Here is a 15,501-nt window from a genome sequence, read left to right as displayed (position 1 = left end):
GAATTTTTTGATATCTTCACCTTTACCTGGTGGCAGCCCCACGCAAGCCACACCTTGGTCCAATCCATTAATGAAGTAATGCAGGTCACCCTTTGCAGTGCGCATCATGCCAATACGGGAGCCAGTAGTAAGAGAGTCCAGATCACAGCCATAGTTGTTCCTCATTGTGTTGCCATCCTGCATAATGGCTGTGCCACTGGGAAAAAAATAAGATATATAATGCCACAGCTGAGCTCATATTCAACAAGCTGAAGAGTCTCTTAAATAACCACAGACTATCATACTATGTGAAGATTTAGGCAAGAGAAACAAGGCTCTGTAGTATACATCCTCCTGTGGATGCACAAAATGGAAGAGACTGCATTGTCAATGAAGTACTGAGTGGACTGCTAAAGTAAAAATCAAGGTGCACACCCAATGAATCTTAAAATAAATCAACAAAACATAGCATGACAGGAAACCAACACAACTGCAGACAAACTAACAGTATTAGCATATGAAAGTTCAGAATGATCAATACACCTCTATTATCTTCAGTCTTGGGAAACTCTCCTGTGCATTTATAATGGTGACAGAATGCAACAAAGCATGATATAATCAACAACCAAGACACTTAATGCTAGCTTCTCTGTGCAAAAATGCATAAATGCTGCCTTTTACTCAGAAATGTACTGTCTAGTCAAAGTATACCAAATTTCAAAAACAAAGCACAAACCACACTAAATATCAGGAAAGAGCTGAAGTCTTTAATGGACAAACACCGGAGATAATAAAGTTCCAGTATGCTTAAAAAGTTGACTGCAGTTCTCTCCCGATATTTCAGTGCGGTTTGCGCTTTGTTTTTCAAGATGGACTTTTTATACCACACATCAAATTCATCTTCTTTTTTCTTGTTATATCAAATTGTAAAAGTCTATACTGCATCAGCTTTCCTGAAATGTGTTGCTGGTTATCAACTGGCTTTCTCCTAAATTCAGTCATTAGACTTGTGTAAAAATATTTTAACAGACAAAAGTGTCTTCAGAACTGGAAGCCACCCCAGAATGAGTTCTACTTACATTTCTAATACCTACTGTCATTGTCTGTACATAATACAACTCCAACTTATCACAAGTATATTTGATGTCCAGTACAACTTGCTTTCAAGAACTGTTGAGCGCTGATAACAGTACTGTTTTTATTTTTATTAATTGGTACTAAAGCACACCATACTCTGCATAACACTTGATGTTTTTTTGTTGGTCAAAGTATCTGCTATGTTGAGTATAATCCTTTTCCTACAATTTATGTTCAATTCTACTTACGATGCACGTATTTCTATATCTAAATGCTTTTGTTGTTTTGCTGAGTTTGTACTCCTAGACAAAGTCTAAAAATAAAGAGAGTAGTGTCTTCCGCTCGAAGTTAATGCTCCTCTGTAGATAGCAATAATGAAGTATATTAAGAAGACACACAGGAGCAAAGCAATGAAGGAGTACAAAAAACTGTTTCCCATACACAAATCCACTCGTTGTTGAAATAATCCAAGTCTTTCGAATAAAAGGTTATAGATGAGTTTATTAATGCATTGCAGGTTAGCGCTTTCGCTTGTTAAGCTTCTTCAGACCTTATACAATGAACTATCTAACTGACAAGTTTATATACAAAAAAAGGCGCCAAATTCAAAAATCTAAAACACACCTATCTCATTAATTATTCATATTGTGTGTCATGCACATCAAAAAACTCTATTTAAAAATTAGAACGCAACACCAACTCTGTAGTCATTTTAGAACAAAATAACCTATGCAATTCATACATACCATTAGTGGACATAATAGTATGCAGGAATTAATATATCTATATAGTTAAAAATTAATATATGTGTATGCACCAAAAATATATATAATAGAAGTACATACATATACACATTATAAAAAACAGTATTTACTGTACAACTAGGGCACATCTTCACAATGTATACATTTATTAATTATTTTTTATGTTTCAAACTTCTTAATTTCAATAGAGGTTTCAGGGGAACTTTACCATTGAGTCCTGGTGACATATCAGCTCTAAGTTTAATGATCCATTGTGTCTCCCTAGCTTCTGTGTAATTGTCAATGTCACCTATATGAGGTTGCTTAACAAGTTTTTCAGTCCTATTGAGGACACGTTAAGGCAGGAAATTCAGAGACAACGTTTAGAAATTTATGCTAAATATCCTGCGATGGTAGTTGATCAAGCTTGCAATGTACTGTTGGACAATGTCTTACAATTTGAGAAACGCCTTCTGAATCAGAAGAGGGCGAAACTACTAAGGGACAGCAACGATTTTAAAATGGGCCACATATTCACTTGGCCCAGGGGCACAGTGAACACTACTAGAGAAATAGTTTCTACTGTTAACACGGACATTAATGTAATAAGTAATGAAGGTAGTACTATTGATATGAATGAGAATGGAAATGCTTCTAATATAACATCTAATGGATCGAGTGATGTACTTTGTGACAACGTTATTGTTTTAAACCCTAATATCAATGAAAATAATGTTGTGGTAATAGTGACTGCGACTGGTGTGGATAATGTAGAAGCAGTTGCTACACAGAAACCTTTACAACCAGAATTAGTTGTTAGGAGAAAAATCCCTAATCAGTCCACATGCAGGATGAATGAGGACACCAATACTGATAGTAACAATGCTACTAGCTCAGCGGGTTTGAATTTTGAGCAAGGCTTTAATAGTAGTAATCCTTTTCCTATCAGAACATTGGTGAGAGATGGCAGAACGCGTTCTGTCAACAGAGGGCGCCAGAAACGGAAGATATCCACAGACAGGCAGCCCAACAGGAATATAAAGAAAATGTGGGAAGGGAGGAACACAACTTAGTTGTTAACTTATCTAGTTGTGATTTAAGCCAAGAAGAAATATTTGTTTTATCTAAGGGACTCACCTTCATTCCTACCACATACAGTAGATATGAAGAAACACTTAGGGACTTTAAATTATTCATTAGGAACTTATCTCTGAAGATAGCATTTGATGGGGGAGAGGCTTTTTCCCAACCCTCCTTTAGGAAACCGAGTACATTCATACCAATGACGCATCCCTTAGTTGCTGCATATAGCAAATTAGTTGAAGATGACCTCTATAAAATGAGGGGACGTCACAATGTTAATAATAAGAATAAGAACAACTTAAGTTATAAACAAAGAATGGCCTTGAATCATCTACGCAACCGGCAGGACATAGTCATTCGTCCTGCAGACAAGGGAGGCGGAATAGTAATTTTTGATAGTCATCGGTATGAACAAGATATGCTCATGATGTTACAAGATTTTAGATTTTATGAACCAATTACTGATGTGAGAGTAGATTCCATTATTATGGATATACAAACCAATTTGAGAAATCTATATAGAGAAGGTGTTATTGATCAGTCCCTATTTGATTTTCTACTAGTACAACACCCTCTGTTACCGGTCATACAAGGACTCCCGAAGGTGCATAAACATCCCACTCAACCACCCATGAGACCTATAGTGGCAGGAAGGGGATGGTCCACAGAACCCCTGTCTATCTACATTGAGAGTTTTTTAAGACCTGTGGTAGATTTAAATTGCCATATACTGAAGGACACCAAGCAGTTTTTGCTGGACCTATATCAACATACTGGTCCATCTTTTGATTCAGATGACATTTTATTTGTCACCATGGATGTCCAATCATTATTCACTAAGATACCGAATACAGAAGGTATAGATATGGTGAGTAGCTATCTGAGGAAATTTGATCCAACCATCAATATTGAATTACTTCTTGATTTACTGAAGATGGTGTTATACTCAAATATATTCTGTTTCCAAGATAAGATCTTTCTCCAGCGAGATGGCGTAGCTATGGGCACTTCATGTGCCAATAGCTACGCCAATCTTGTTATGGCTGAATGGGAGAACAGGTTTCTGTTTCAGAGTGTATTATATAAGGAACACGTCTCTTTCTATAGACGTTTTGTGGATGACCTCTTCCTTATTTGGAGAGGTACATCCACACAATTAGAGGTATTTCTGGAAGAGATGAACACATTCACAGAATTCCTGAGTTTTACGTTTGAATGGTCGAATCAGCATATTTCCTTTTTAGATATCTATGTCGAGAAGATGGCTAATGGTATGATCAATACAGGTTTATACCGTAAACCATGTTATAAGAACACACTTTTGCATAGACATAGTATGCATCCTGGTTATGTGTATAAGAATATAGTGAGAGGACAAGCTATACGTTTATCCAGGTACACTCCAGAAGATGCAACCTATGAGGAAGATTTCAGTAGACTAAGGGAGATGTTAAGTGATAGATGTTATGGTGCAAGTGACTTCCAGTCCATTACAGAAGAGATGCCAGGTTTAAGGGCTATGATAGCCAAACCGTATTTTTCTGCTAATACAGTAGAACAAGATAATAATGGCATGGATGAAGCTATGATGAATGAGAATTCATGTAGGACCTCTCATCAAATGCTGTTCCCAGTATATTACACCAAAGACATAGGTCCAATTAAGGATATATTTATTAAACATTGGCATGTTTTATCAGTGGACCCAAAAATTAGAGAAATAACGGGAGATAAACCGAAGTTTGTTTACAAGAATAAGAAAAATTTGAAAAGCTTATTATGCTACCCTAAATCAAATAAGAATGATCAATATACAGATCAATTTTATACGGAACCTTGCAATTCGTGCAACTTTTGTTCTTATATTTCGACAGAATACATGTTCACACATCCATTAGGTTTAGGTGATTTCAAGATGAGGGCGAATGGGAATTGTATGACCAAGAATGTAGTGTATCTTGCATCCTGCAAGTTTTGTTTGGCATTCTATGTAGGCAAAACGAATCGGTGTCTTAGAGACAGGATTCGGGAACACACATACCATATTAGGAAAGGAAACTTAAAGAATGCATTAGCGAAGCATGTTCATGAGGCTGGCACAAATCATTCTTTTGTTTTTAGGATTTTGGAACAGATCTTCACTACATACAGAAGAGGTGACATTGACAATTACACAGAAGCTAGGGAGACACAATGGATCATTAAACTTAGAGCTGATATGTCACCAGGACTCAATGGTAAAGTTCCCCTGAAACCTCTATTGAAATTAAGAAGTTTGAAACATAAAAAATAATTAATAAATGTATACATTATGAAGATGTGCCCTAGTTGTATCTACTAGTCAAATATTAAAAATTTTTTTATCTTTTTAAATGTACAGTAAATACTGTTTTTTATAATGTGTATATGTATGTACTTCTATTATATATATTTTTGGTGCATACACATATATTAATTTTTAACTATATAGATATATTAATTCCTGCATACTATTATGTCCACTAATGGTATGTATGAATTGCATAGGTTATTTTGTTTTAAAATGACTACAGAGTTGGTGTTGTGTTCTAATTTTTAAATAGAGTTTTTTGATGTGCATGACACACAAAATGAATAATTAATGAGATAGGTGTGTTTTAGATTTTTGAATTTGGCGCCTTTTTTGTATATAAACTTGTCAGTTAGATAGTTCATTGTATAAGGTCTGAAGAAGCTTAACAAGCGAAAGCGCTAACCTGCAATGCATTAATAAACTCATCTATAACCTTTTATTCGAAAGACTTGGATTATTTCAACAACGAGTGGATTTGTGTATGGGAAACAGTTTTTTGTACTCCTTCATTGCTTTGCTCCTGTGTGTCTTCTTAATATAAAGTCTAAAAATAGCCCGGTAGGACCAATGTTCTACCTCACTTAAATATAAACCAAACACTGCATACATTATAACTAGTGCAGTTGTAAACTAATTCAAGTACATCTTTTACCATATTTATATAACCACTTTAAACTGCATCATACACAGGGAGAGTGCTTTTATTAGGTTAATGGCTTTGTTTAAAAATAAGAAACAAGTTGTTTTAAAGTACATATACTGCATGGACTTACTTGTTTTCCAGTATTTTTACACTGACACAACTACACTAATGTTAAATATTTGATGGTGGCACAGAAAAGTGTTCCTGCAGATTTAAGATGAAGTGATGTAATGCCTAACAGGCTGGTAAAACAGCATAATTCTAGACAAACCATATAAAGGACTGAGTATGTGTTAAAAAGTAGTGAGAAAAGTTTCATCGGACTTTCATGTACAGAAAGTGGAGACTGTCACATAAAGAAAGTGTGGTATTTGATTTCTGATTTGTTAATTATGGATTGCATACCCTTGTCCAAGGCAAGATGGAATATAAAACTGCAATGCGTTCTTTTACTACTGGAGTTCACACCCTACCTTCCCCTAAACATATGGGGTAAAATACATTTTCATCTGTAAAGCCTAAAAACAATTTCAGTCTAATTTATTAAGTGAGTTATGGTGAAATTAATGTGTTCCTAAATAAATGGTACCATGACTCAGATGAATTACCTTATTTTTCCCTCAACATATGGAGTTCTTAAGAATAAGCCCTAATAAAAAGCCAGGTTTTGACTCGTATCTATCAGTATTTCTGTGCGCAGGAGCTAATGTTTCATTCTATGCAGACAAAAAACTCGTTAAGGAATAGGTTAAAATGACAAAAAAAAAGAAATGAAACAGGATTATAAACAAGATAAGAAACTGCAGATAACTGTAAAATAACCAAGTCAGCTCAATTAAAGTAGGGTGGACCTCACATAAAAAGAATTATCAGATCTCAATTAACTGCAGTAAACGAGACTTTTTTTGGAATGTAATAAAAGAATCTAGCTTAGTAACTGAGATCTATTCAGTGTGTGTGTGTGTGTGGGGGGGGGTGAGACTGTGTACATACATTATGGACAAAAGAGTTGCAAAGTATTTAGGCAAAGAAAATTAACTAGCTGTGTATAATACAAATCAGTGGCTTTCACAGGACAATACCTTTGATTACAATAAAATAATTTATCTCAGAAATATTATAAAAATACAATTCTAACTACAAAAAAAAAAACAGATAAAAAATGACAGCCTTCTTCTGACTGCCCCATCCCATATTATTAGTAGAGTCAGGGATACTTTTAAATAAAAAACACTTAGCAAAGTAGAAAGCAACTAGCAGAGACCTCAGAACATACTAAGTTAACTATATAATAAGACTTTAAAGGATACAAGAAATGGGTCCAGTAATGTGAACTATTAAGAACGCAGTTACAGTCTTACGGAGAAAAACATATGCTATTTCTATCTCCTCCGAAAGCATGCAAAAACTTAAGTCAAATGGCATAAATTAGGATTACCACTTATTATCTTTTGGGAATAACAAGCAACAGGTAAACATGAACACGCTGCTTCCAAAATATAAGGATACACTTTTCTTCGCTTTTCTTTTCCCCATTTTATTTTGGTAAATTTACAGTTTAATTTCTTAGTTACAGCAAAACATATAACTGGTTTCCATAAGTCACTGGAATTTTTTGCTGAAAGTTCTTGCTAAGGGTGTTGGCTACCTGTAACAATTAGAACATAGCGTCACCTAATGTTATTAAAAAAAAAGTTATGTACTCACCATAAAGTTCCATCTGTGTTGTCCATTTTCATTCTTCCTCAACTGTTGGATTTGGATCTAATCCTCTGATCCAACGCGGTTGCTTTTTCCAGCTCGTGGAATAGTGAAACTCTCGAGCTCCTCCCTTTACCCATAATGCCCTAATCACCTAACATACCTCAGATCTCGTTTGCTGACCCTTATACCTGGTGAAAAAAATAAAATAACAGAATGTGGGACTCAAACAAAGGAACAGTGGATCCTCCAACATCTTTTGATCCTTCCAAGAGTCAAACAAGAAGGGGGTTGATGGGAGGGGAGTTGAAGAATGAAAATGGAAAACACAGATGGAACATTGTGGTGAGTGTAGATCAGTGTGTGTACAGCTATAAGAAGCTTTCTAAGGGCTTGCACAAGTTTATAAATACTGAGCATGTGTGAGCATGACTGCCATTTTGTAGTAAGCTGTTGAGATGTAAGCACGTATGTCTGTATAGTCTGTTAATCAATTTGTTTATATTTTGTAATGCTGCTATGCATCCTGATGTGTTTCTATGTAATAAAGCATATAAACAAACTAGTCCGCCTGTTCATCATCTATACTAGAGAGGGACGAGCGACATGGTGTCAGAAGTGGTATGTCTAAAAAGGACACGGTGCCAGAAGGGGATCCAAATTCTTCAGTTCAAGACCGTGAGGCACTCAGTTAACACTGGAGGAATATACAGGAGTGAATCATCCCTACTACATGTATAACTTGCAAAACATGTCAGAAACACATTTCAGGTATTAAAATTTGCTCAAGCTATTTCTTATTTGTAAAGTATGAAACAAAGCATTCAGAATGCTCTAAACGAATTTCTAAGTATGAGAAATATCCGATACTACGATATATTAAACAGAAATATTCAAAATAACTAAGGAAAATGTTTGAAATAAGGCCTAAATTGCAAAAAATGTAAAAAAAAATAAGGGAAACACCCACATTTTTTCACAATACTTTTTTTTATATTAATCAAAGTTATTCGAGTTGTCTGAATTGCTTGCATGTTTGTGCAGTATTACAGTACAGTTATTTTGCAAATACAGCCACTACAAAGCAATTTCTCAAAGTAAAGCATTTCAAAGAGTTTATTATGCATTTGAATGATATTACAAGTACTGGCTGTGTGCATATTCGTATATAACTGCAAGGGCTATACTTTTCAGTGTGTTTGGGCATAATTTGTTGGCATGGCAGATGGATTTTGAAAACCAACTCCACTTGTGTTTGACAGTAATATTGCAGAGTGCTGGAGAGTGTTTGAGCAACAGTAAGATATTTTCATACAGGCTACATTTTCTGATAAAGATGTCTGTACCAAGGCATTTATTCTGCTTAATTTCGCAGGTTCAGAAGCCATAGAAAGGGAGTGTTCATTTGTGTATGCACCTGCTGTCATTGCAGGAGAGGGGGAAAACAGACATATAGTTGTACTGGGTGAGTCAAGGGAGGACCTCGAATGCTTGAAATGTAAATTTAGAGAAATGTGTAACCCCCAAACAAAAATGGAAAGGCACTTATTTTACACAAGGGATCAAAAGCCTGGAGAAACTTTTGCAGCATATATAACTGATTTGAGAAACAAAGCTAAAACATGCAGCTCTGGTGATTTATGGGATGTGTTGATAACAGACAGACTATTGTGTGGTAATTAAAGATGATGCTGTGAGAAAGATTTTGCTTTGTGACAGTGATTTAACTTTGAATCAGGCCATTGAGATTTGTCAGATATAAGAGCTTACAGAAAAACACACAAATACGCTTACAAATGAGAGATGCATGCTTCCAGTAACTTCTAAAGCCAATGTTGCTAGTATGTAGCACATGGTTAAAAAGAAACAGGCCCAAGCACATGGGTGTAACTGTAAACCCTGCAACACTCACTGGGAAACCCTGTAGCTTTCTAACAACTTCCCATGGCATGCTCTGGAAAGTGCACAGTCTCAGTGAAGCATAAGAGCAAGTCAGCAAACTCACAGCATGTGCCCCCACCAAGTTTTACAGCTATCTGTCATAATTGTGGAGGAAGTCATGAGCCTCAAAGGGAAACATTTTTCAGCTTTTGGTCAGCAATGTCACAGATGCAATCAATGGAATCATTTCAAAAGGTTCTGTAAATCAAAAGGCACACATTCTTTTATTAAAAGAGAACATTCAAAGAGACAAGTTGATTAATTAGAAAGCTATGACCCTACTTATTATGTTGATGGCATGTCAGTGCTTCATGAAACAATCAACGCAGTAGATTTGTGGGCAAAGAATGTTCGGACAAATGGAAAACCCAAAGACCTCAAAGATGACACAGGTTCAAAGTACAATGTTATGTTTGCAGAATCATTTGCTAAAGTATGTGCTGCTGAGAAGCTTAATTTGACAAAGTGTGCAAAGCTTGTTGCTTACGGTGGTGGGTGAAGATATTCAAAATGAATACTCAGTAGTACTTTCATGTTGCTCTGCTGGGAGAAGCTATGACTTGTTATTTTCTGTGGTCAAAAGGCACGTACAGTCATTATTAATGCTCAGAGACAGTTTGAAAATGGGACTGCGTTCACTTAATAAGGAAGTCCAACAATTAGTTTGAAAGACCACAGCTCTAATTTCACCCAGTATATTTTCTCTACCTATGCTGACCTTTCAGAAGACAAACTAGGGAAGCTTCCAGTTGTGTATTCCATGAAGTTAGACCCAGATGTCAGTACAGTTGTCAGATCAGCCCAGAAAGTTCCAGTAACAATTCAGAACAGAGTCAAGGCTGAGCTAGATAAAATGGTGCAGCAAGGTGTGATTTGTCCAGTTGATGAACTGACTGAATGGGTATCTTCCATGGTGGTAGCTCATAAGAAAAGCTCAGATGATATCAGAATATGTATTGATCCACAAGATTTAAACAAAGCACTGAAAAGACCTCATTGTCCAATGCGTACACAGTTGAAGTTGCAGCTCTGATGCCAAATACCACTGTTTTTTCTGTCTTAGATACAGAGTTCATTTCGGAAAATTTTGCTCGACAAGAAATCCTTGGTGCCAACTACATTCAGTACTCAGTTTGGCAGGTACAGATTTCTGAGAATGCTATTTGGGACAAATTCTGTCAGGGAAGTCTTTCAACGTGCAATGGAGCAAATCTTTTTCTGGGTATCCTTGTGCTATTATAGTACATCATATTCTAGTAGGAGGTAATGGTGAAGCTGAACATGACAAAAACCTCAAGAAAGCTCTGGAAAGATGTCGTCAAGTGACTCAAGTTGAATCCTCAAAAGTGCAAGTTCAGGCTATGAAAAGATACTTATGTTAGTCATTTGTTTACCAGTTCAGGCTTATGACCAGACCTTTCCAATGTTCAAGCCCTTCAAAGTTTTCTTGGCATAGATAACTATCTAGGCAACTTCATCCCAGACTTGAGCCAAGTAGCAGCACCGCTTAGAGAGCTGACATGTAAAGATGTATCCTGGTCATGGTTGGAACAGCACCAAAGAGCATTTGATGTCCTGAACCAGAGAACTGCCAGTCATTCACCAACTCTCAGATACTATGATGTTCACAAACCAGTGACTCTTTCCTGTGATGCTTTAAAATTCGGTCTTGGTGCAGTCATTTTCAAGAGGGTCAACCTGTTGCCTGTGTGTCCAGATCTCTAACCCAAACTGAAATGCAGTATGCTCAGATACAGAAAGAACTCTTGGCAATTGTGTTTGCATGTTCAAAGTTCCATGATTATATTTATGGTAGACCCATCCAGATCGAAACAGATCACCAACCGCTAATCACTATTTTGAGAAAGCCTATGTATTCAACTTCAGCCAGATTGCAACTTGTGATGTTGAGATTGCAGAAGTATAATTTTAATCCTGTCAACACGAAAGGCAAACTTCTTTATCTTGCTGATACTTTATCCAGATCACCTAGAGTTACCACATTAGCATGAGAACGAGAACCATGATTTTGAAGTCATGAAAGTGAGAATTTGTTTTTCCACACATCTTGATGAGCTTAGAAATCATACACAGCCTCAGATCCTGTTTTACAGAACCTCAACCACTTTATTAATCGAGGATGGCTGTCAAAGCAATCTAGTTTACCTCAAGAAGTGCAACCTTATTTTCCTTACAGAGATGAGATTTTGTCTGACAATGGCACTGTCATGAAAAATCCAAAAGTAATTATTCCAAAGTCCTTGCAACAAGAGTATATTGCTATTTTGCATCGTGGCCACCCAGGAACCGATTCTACTAAAAGAAGGGCGAGAGGACTAGTATTTTGGCCTTCTATGTCACAAGACATTGAGATAGTACTTTCATCTTGTTCTGTATGTAATAGTACAAAGCCACATCAACAGAAAGAACCACTTCAGCTAAACCAGATTCCTGAACTACCTTGGTCGACAGTATCCACTGACATTTTCAAATGGAATGGTCTACATTACTTGATGTTAGAAGACTTTTACTCTAATTGGTTCGAGACTGACCTACTTCCTAACCCAGCATACAGTACTGTCACTACCAAGATGAAGCGTCATTTTGCAGTCCATGGTAGTCCACAATGGTTCACAGTTTACTAGACATCCTGAGTATCTGCAGTCAAATGGTTTGCCAGAATGTGCAGTTCAAAGTGAGAAACAGTTACTGCAGAAGTCAAAACGAGACAATAATGATGTTTTCCTGAATCTCTTGAATCTCAGAAATATTGCTTGTGATAAACATCTTGGTTCACCTGCCCAGAGACTTCTCTCAAGACAAACCAGAACTACAATACCATTCGCCAGTAGTTTACTGGTTCCAAATGCTAAGAATAATAGATCTGTGAAAGCCTATCTGTTAAAGAAAGGCCTATCCCAGAAGTCTTATTACAATAAGTCCAGCAAACCGCTCAATCCACTACATGAGGGGAGACCGTAAGAATGCAAACGTTCAAAGGTTATGATTAAATTGGAGTCGTGAAAAGTATGTGCCCAGAGCCAAGATCATACATTGTGCAATCACATGGAGTAGAGTTTAGGTAGAATTGGAAACAATTGATGCCAGTGGCTGAGCCTGTACCACAGCACCTAGCCTGTGAGATGCACTCACTATCTCAAAAGTGAGTTGTCCAGCTTTCCAGTTCCTAAAGACATTCCAGTACATATCCTTGTTCTTGAGATGAATTCCAAAGTTCCTGATACGAGTTGTTCACAGAAGACTGTCCTTGTTGCTAAACCCAATTCTGAATACTATGTTACCAGATCAGGTTGCATTTCCAGCCCATGTTACAGATACACAGCAACTTGGACATGAACATTGTGTTTTTTTTTTCTAATGTCTTATTCGAATGTCATTTCATTGAAGGCAATTCATTAAGAGGGAGGATGTAGATCAGTGCATTTACAGCTTTAAGAAACTTTCTAGGGGCTTGCACAAATGTATAAATACTGAGCACATGCGAGCCTGACTGCCTTTTTGTAGTAAGCTGTTGAGATGTAAGCATGTATGTCTGTATAGTCTGTCTGGTAATCAGTTTGTTTATACTTTGTAATGCTGCTATCCATCCTGATGTGTTTCTATGTAATAAAACATATAAATGAACCACCCCACCTGTTCGTCATCTACACTAAAGAGGGGCAAGCGATAGTGAGTACATAACTTTATCTGATGTTATCATTTTCTTTCATTCCTCAACTGTTGAGACGGAGTCTCCAGCTACCTAAATCCCAGGAGGACTCTAAAGAAAGATTTTATTTTACCTATTTATTTTATTTATTTAATATTTGTTTACCGGGAAAGTCCAACTTGGAAAGAAGCCAATTTTCAGCAGAGGCCCGGGGAGGAACACTCCAGACACGTCTTTGTAAAGTGGGAGGAAACCGGAGCACCCGGAGGAAACCCACATGAATGCAGGGAGGACAGCACAGAAGGCACCCCAGCCGAGAATTGAACTGCTGCACCACTGTGCCATACATTCCTGATCCGATCAGATATTCCTTCTGTCACATATTCCTGAGCAGTGCTGATCCAAAGGCTGCTCTTCCCCTAGAGATCAAATCGAATTTGCAAAGAGTAATAAATGTATGAGGATTAGCCCAAGTTGTGGCTGCACAAATATCATCCAATGAAGATCTAAATAAAAAGGCTGAAGAAGTTGTCATGGACCTAGTGGAATGAGCTTTTGGTAGTTTTGTTAAGACACACACAATTTTTCGTAACCAAATGTATTACAATCAGTTAACCCTTTGGCTAAAGGCACTTTAGAAACTGGTTTGCTTAATTTTGATTCCGAAAAAGAAATAAATAAGTATTCTGAGTTCCTCAAATCTTTGGTTCTATGTAGATAAAAATGTTACTGTCTGTGAACATCCAAAATGTGTAACATATGCTCTCCTTTATCTGAGAAATTTGGAAAGAAGACAGGAAGATTGATAACTTGAGTAATATTGGATTCTGACACCAATTTAGGAAGAAAGGAAGGATTGGTCCATAAGGATACTCTGTCCTTATGAAAAATCAAATAAGGAAGTTTAGAAGAAAGGGCCTGTAGTTCAGATACTCTTCTGGCAAAGGTAATAGTCATTAAAAAGATAGTTTTCCAGGTCAAGAATTTTAGATCACACTTGGTTGACAGCTCAAATGGAGGTTGTGTTAAAATTTGCAAAACAATGTTCAAATCCCAAGGAGGAGTGGGATCTTCTAATGTACATTTAAGTAGGAACGTTCCTCTAAAAAGGCTTTGCAAAGTTTGGAGGATGCTAAAGATGAGTTATTTACTTCTATATGAAAACTGGAAATGGCAGTTAATTGTATTTTTACAGTAGAAGAGCTAGCACCGTCACTGAAAACTCTAGCTAAAATTCAAGAATACTAATTGATGCTGAAAAGGAATCTAAATTATTTGTTGTGCTCAAATGATAAATCTTTTTCCATTTACTTTTGTAAAGTTTCCTGGTGGAAGCTTTGTGGGATGATAAAAAATATGATGGACTAGGAAGGAGAGCCTGGACTGTCTAGTGATCAATGGAACTGGGGAAACCATGAGGTCAATTTTAGGTCTGGAACATCCGGGTGAGTCATGTCTGGTGGTGACAGTAGGTCTGGAGTTGGATCCAGGATGAACAAAGAAGATGAGGCCAAAGAAAGGGAAAACAAATCTGACAAGGCCAGTAAGGGACAATGAGGATAACTGTATTCTTCAGTTGAGATGCTTTCTTAAGAAATTTGGGGATTAAGGGTAATGGGGTAGGTGTAAAGGAGACAGGGGGGCCAATTGTAAAGTAGACCATCCCTCGGTGACTCCCCCTATATGGGGTTCAGGGTAAGGAACCTGCTACACTTGCTGCTAAGGGGACTTCATATTAAGGGACCACTCCTGAGGCATTAGAATAGACCTGCTTAACCTGTCTGCAATCACAATGGATTTTCCCAGAATGTGCAATGCTATCAGAAAGTGACTGGATGAGATTGCCCATTGCCACACTCTCACAGCTTCTCAACAAAGGGGTTAAAATCTGGTTTCCCCTTGTTTGTTGATCTACCAGGCTAACGACATACTGTCTGAACTGCAACAGTCCCAGTGGGGAAGAGTGCCTTGAAAAGCCTGAAACAACAGGAAGGCAGCTCTCATTTCCAGGACATTGATATGCATGTTGGCATCTTCAGGGGACCATGTGACTTGCACTGTCTTTCCCAAGAAATGCCGCCTCCCACCCAATCTGGGAGGTGTCTGTGGTCACTATGGCCTTGGGTTGGGGAAGAACAAAGGGATGACCTTCTTGTATTTGAGTGGTGTGTATCCACCAAAGAAAATTTATGCAAGCTTGTGTTTTATTTTGATTAGACTGGTAATGGTTGATGGAGAATGAACCACTGAGTTGCCAAATGTCCACTGAAGAATTCTCATATGGTACCTTGCCAACGGTACCAGAATGATTGCTGCTGACATGGAACCCAAC

The 15,501-nt window shown here is 37.3% G+C and overlaps 1 protein-coding gene across 1 annotated transcript in view; it reads right to left on the bottom strand.

The window, feature by feature from the left end:
• NEURL4 (neuralized E3 ubiquitin protein ligase 4) overlaps positions 1-15,501 on the bottom strand; it is a 1,403,612-nt gene that overhangs the window by 850,052 nt on the left and 538,059 nt on the right. Inside the window, exons 14-15 of the mRNA XM_044076219.1 lie at positions 7,722-7,749; positions 27-196 (exon numbers count right to left, since the gene is read on the bottom strand). Coding sequence (XP_043932154.1) covers positions 27-196; positions 7,722-7,749 — 198 coding nt within the window. The remainder of the gene's footprint in view (positions 1-26; positions 197-7,721; positions 7,750-15,501) is intronic.

This window comes from Protopterus annectens, chromosome 7.part0 (genome assembly GCF_019279795.1).
Source record: "Protopterus annectens isolate FY-2018-M chromosome 7.part0, PAN1.0, whole genome shotgun sequence".
In the NCBI taxonomy this organism is placed as follows: Eukaryota; Metazoa; Chordata; order Ceratodontiformes; family Protopteridae; genus Protopterus; species Protopterus annectens.
Note: the sequence above shows the minus strand (reverse complement) of the source record. Positions and strands in the feature narration are given on the sequence as shown.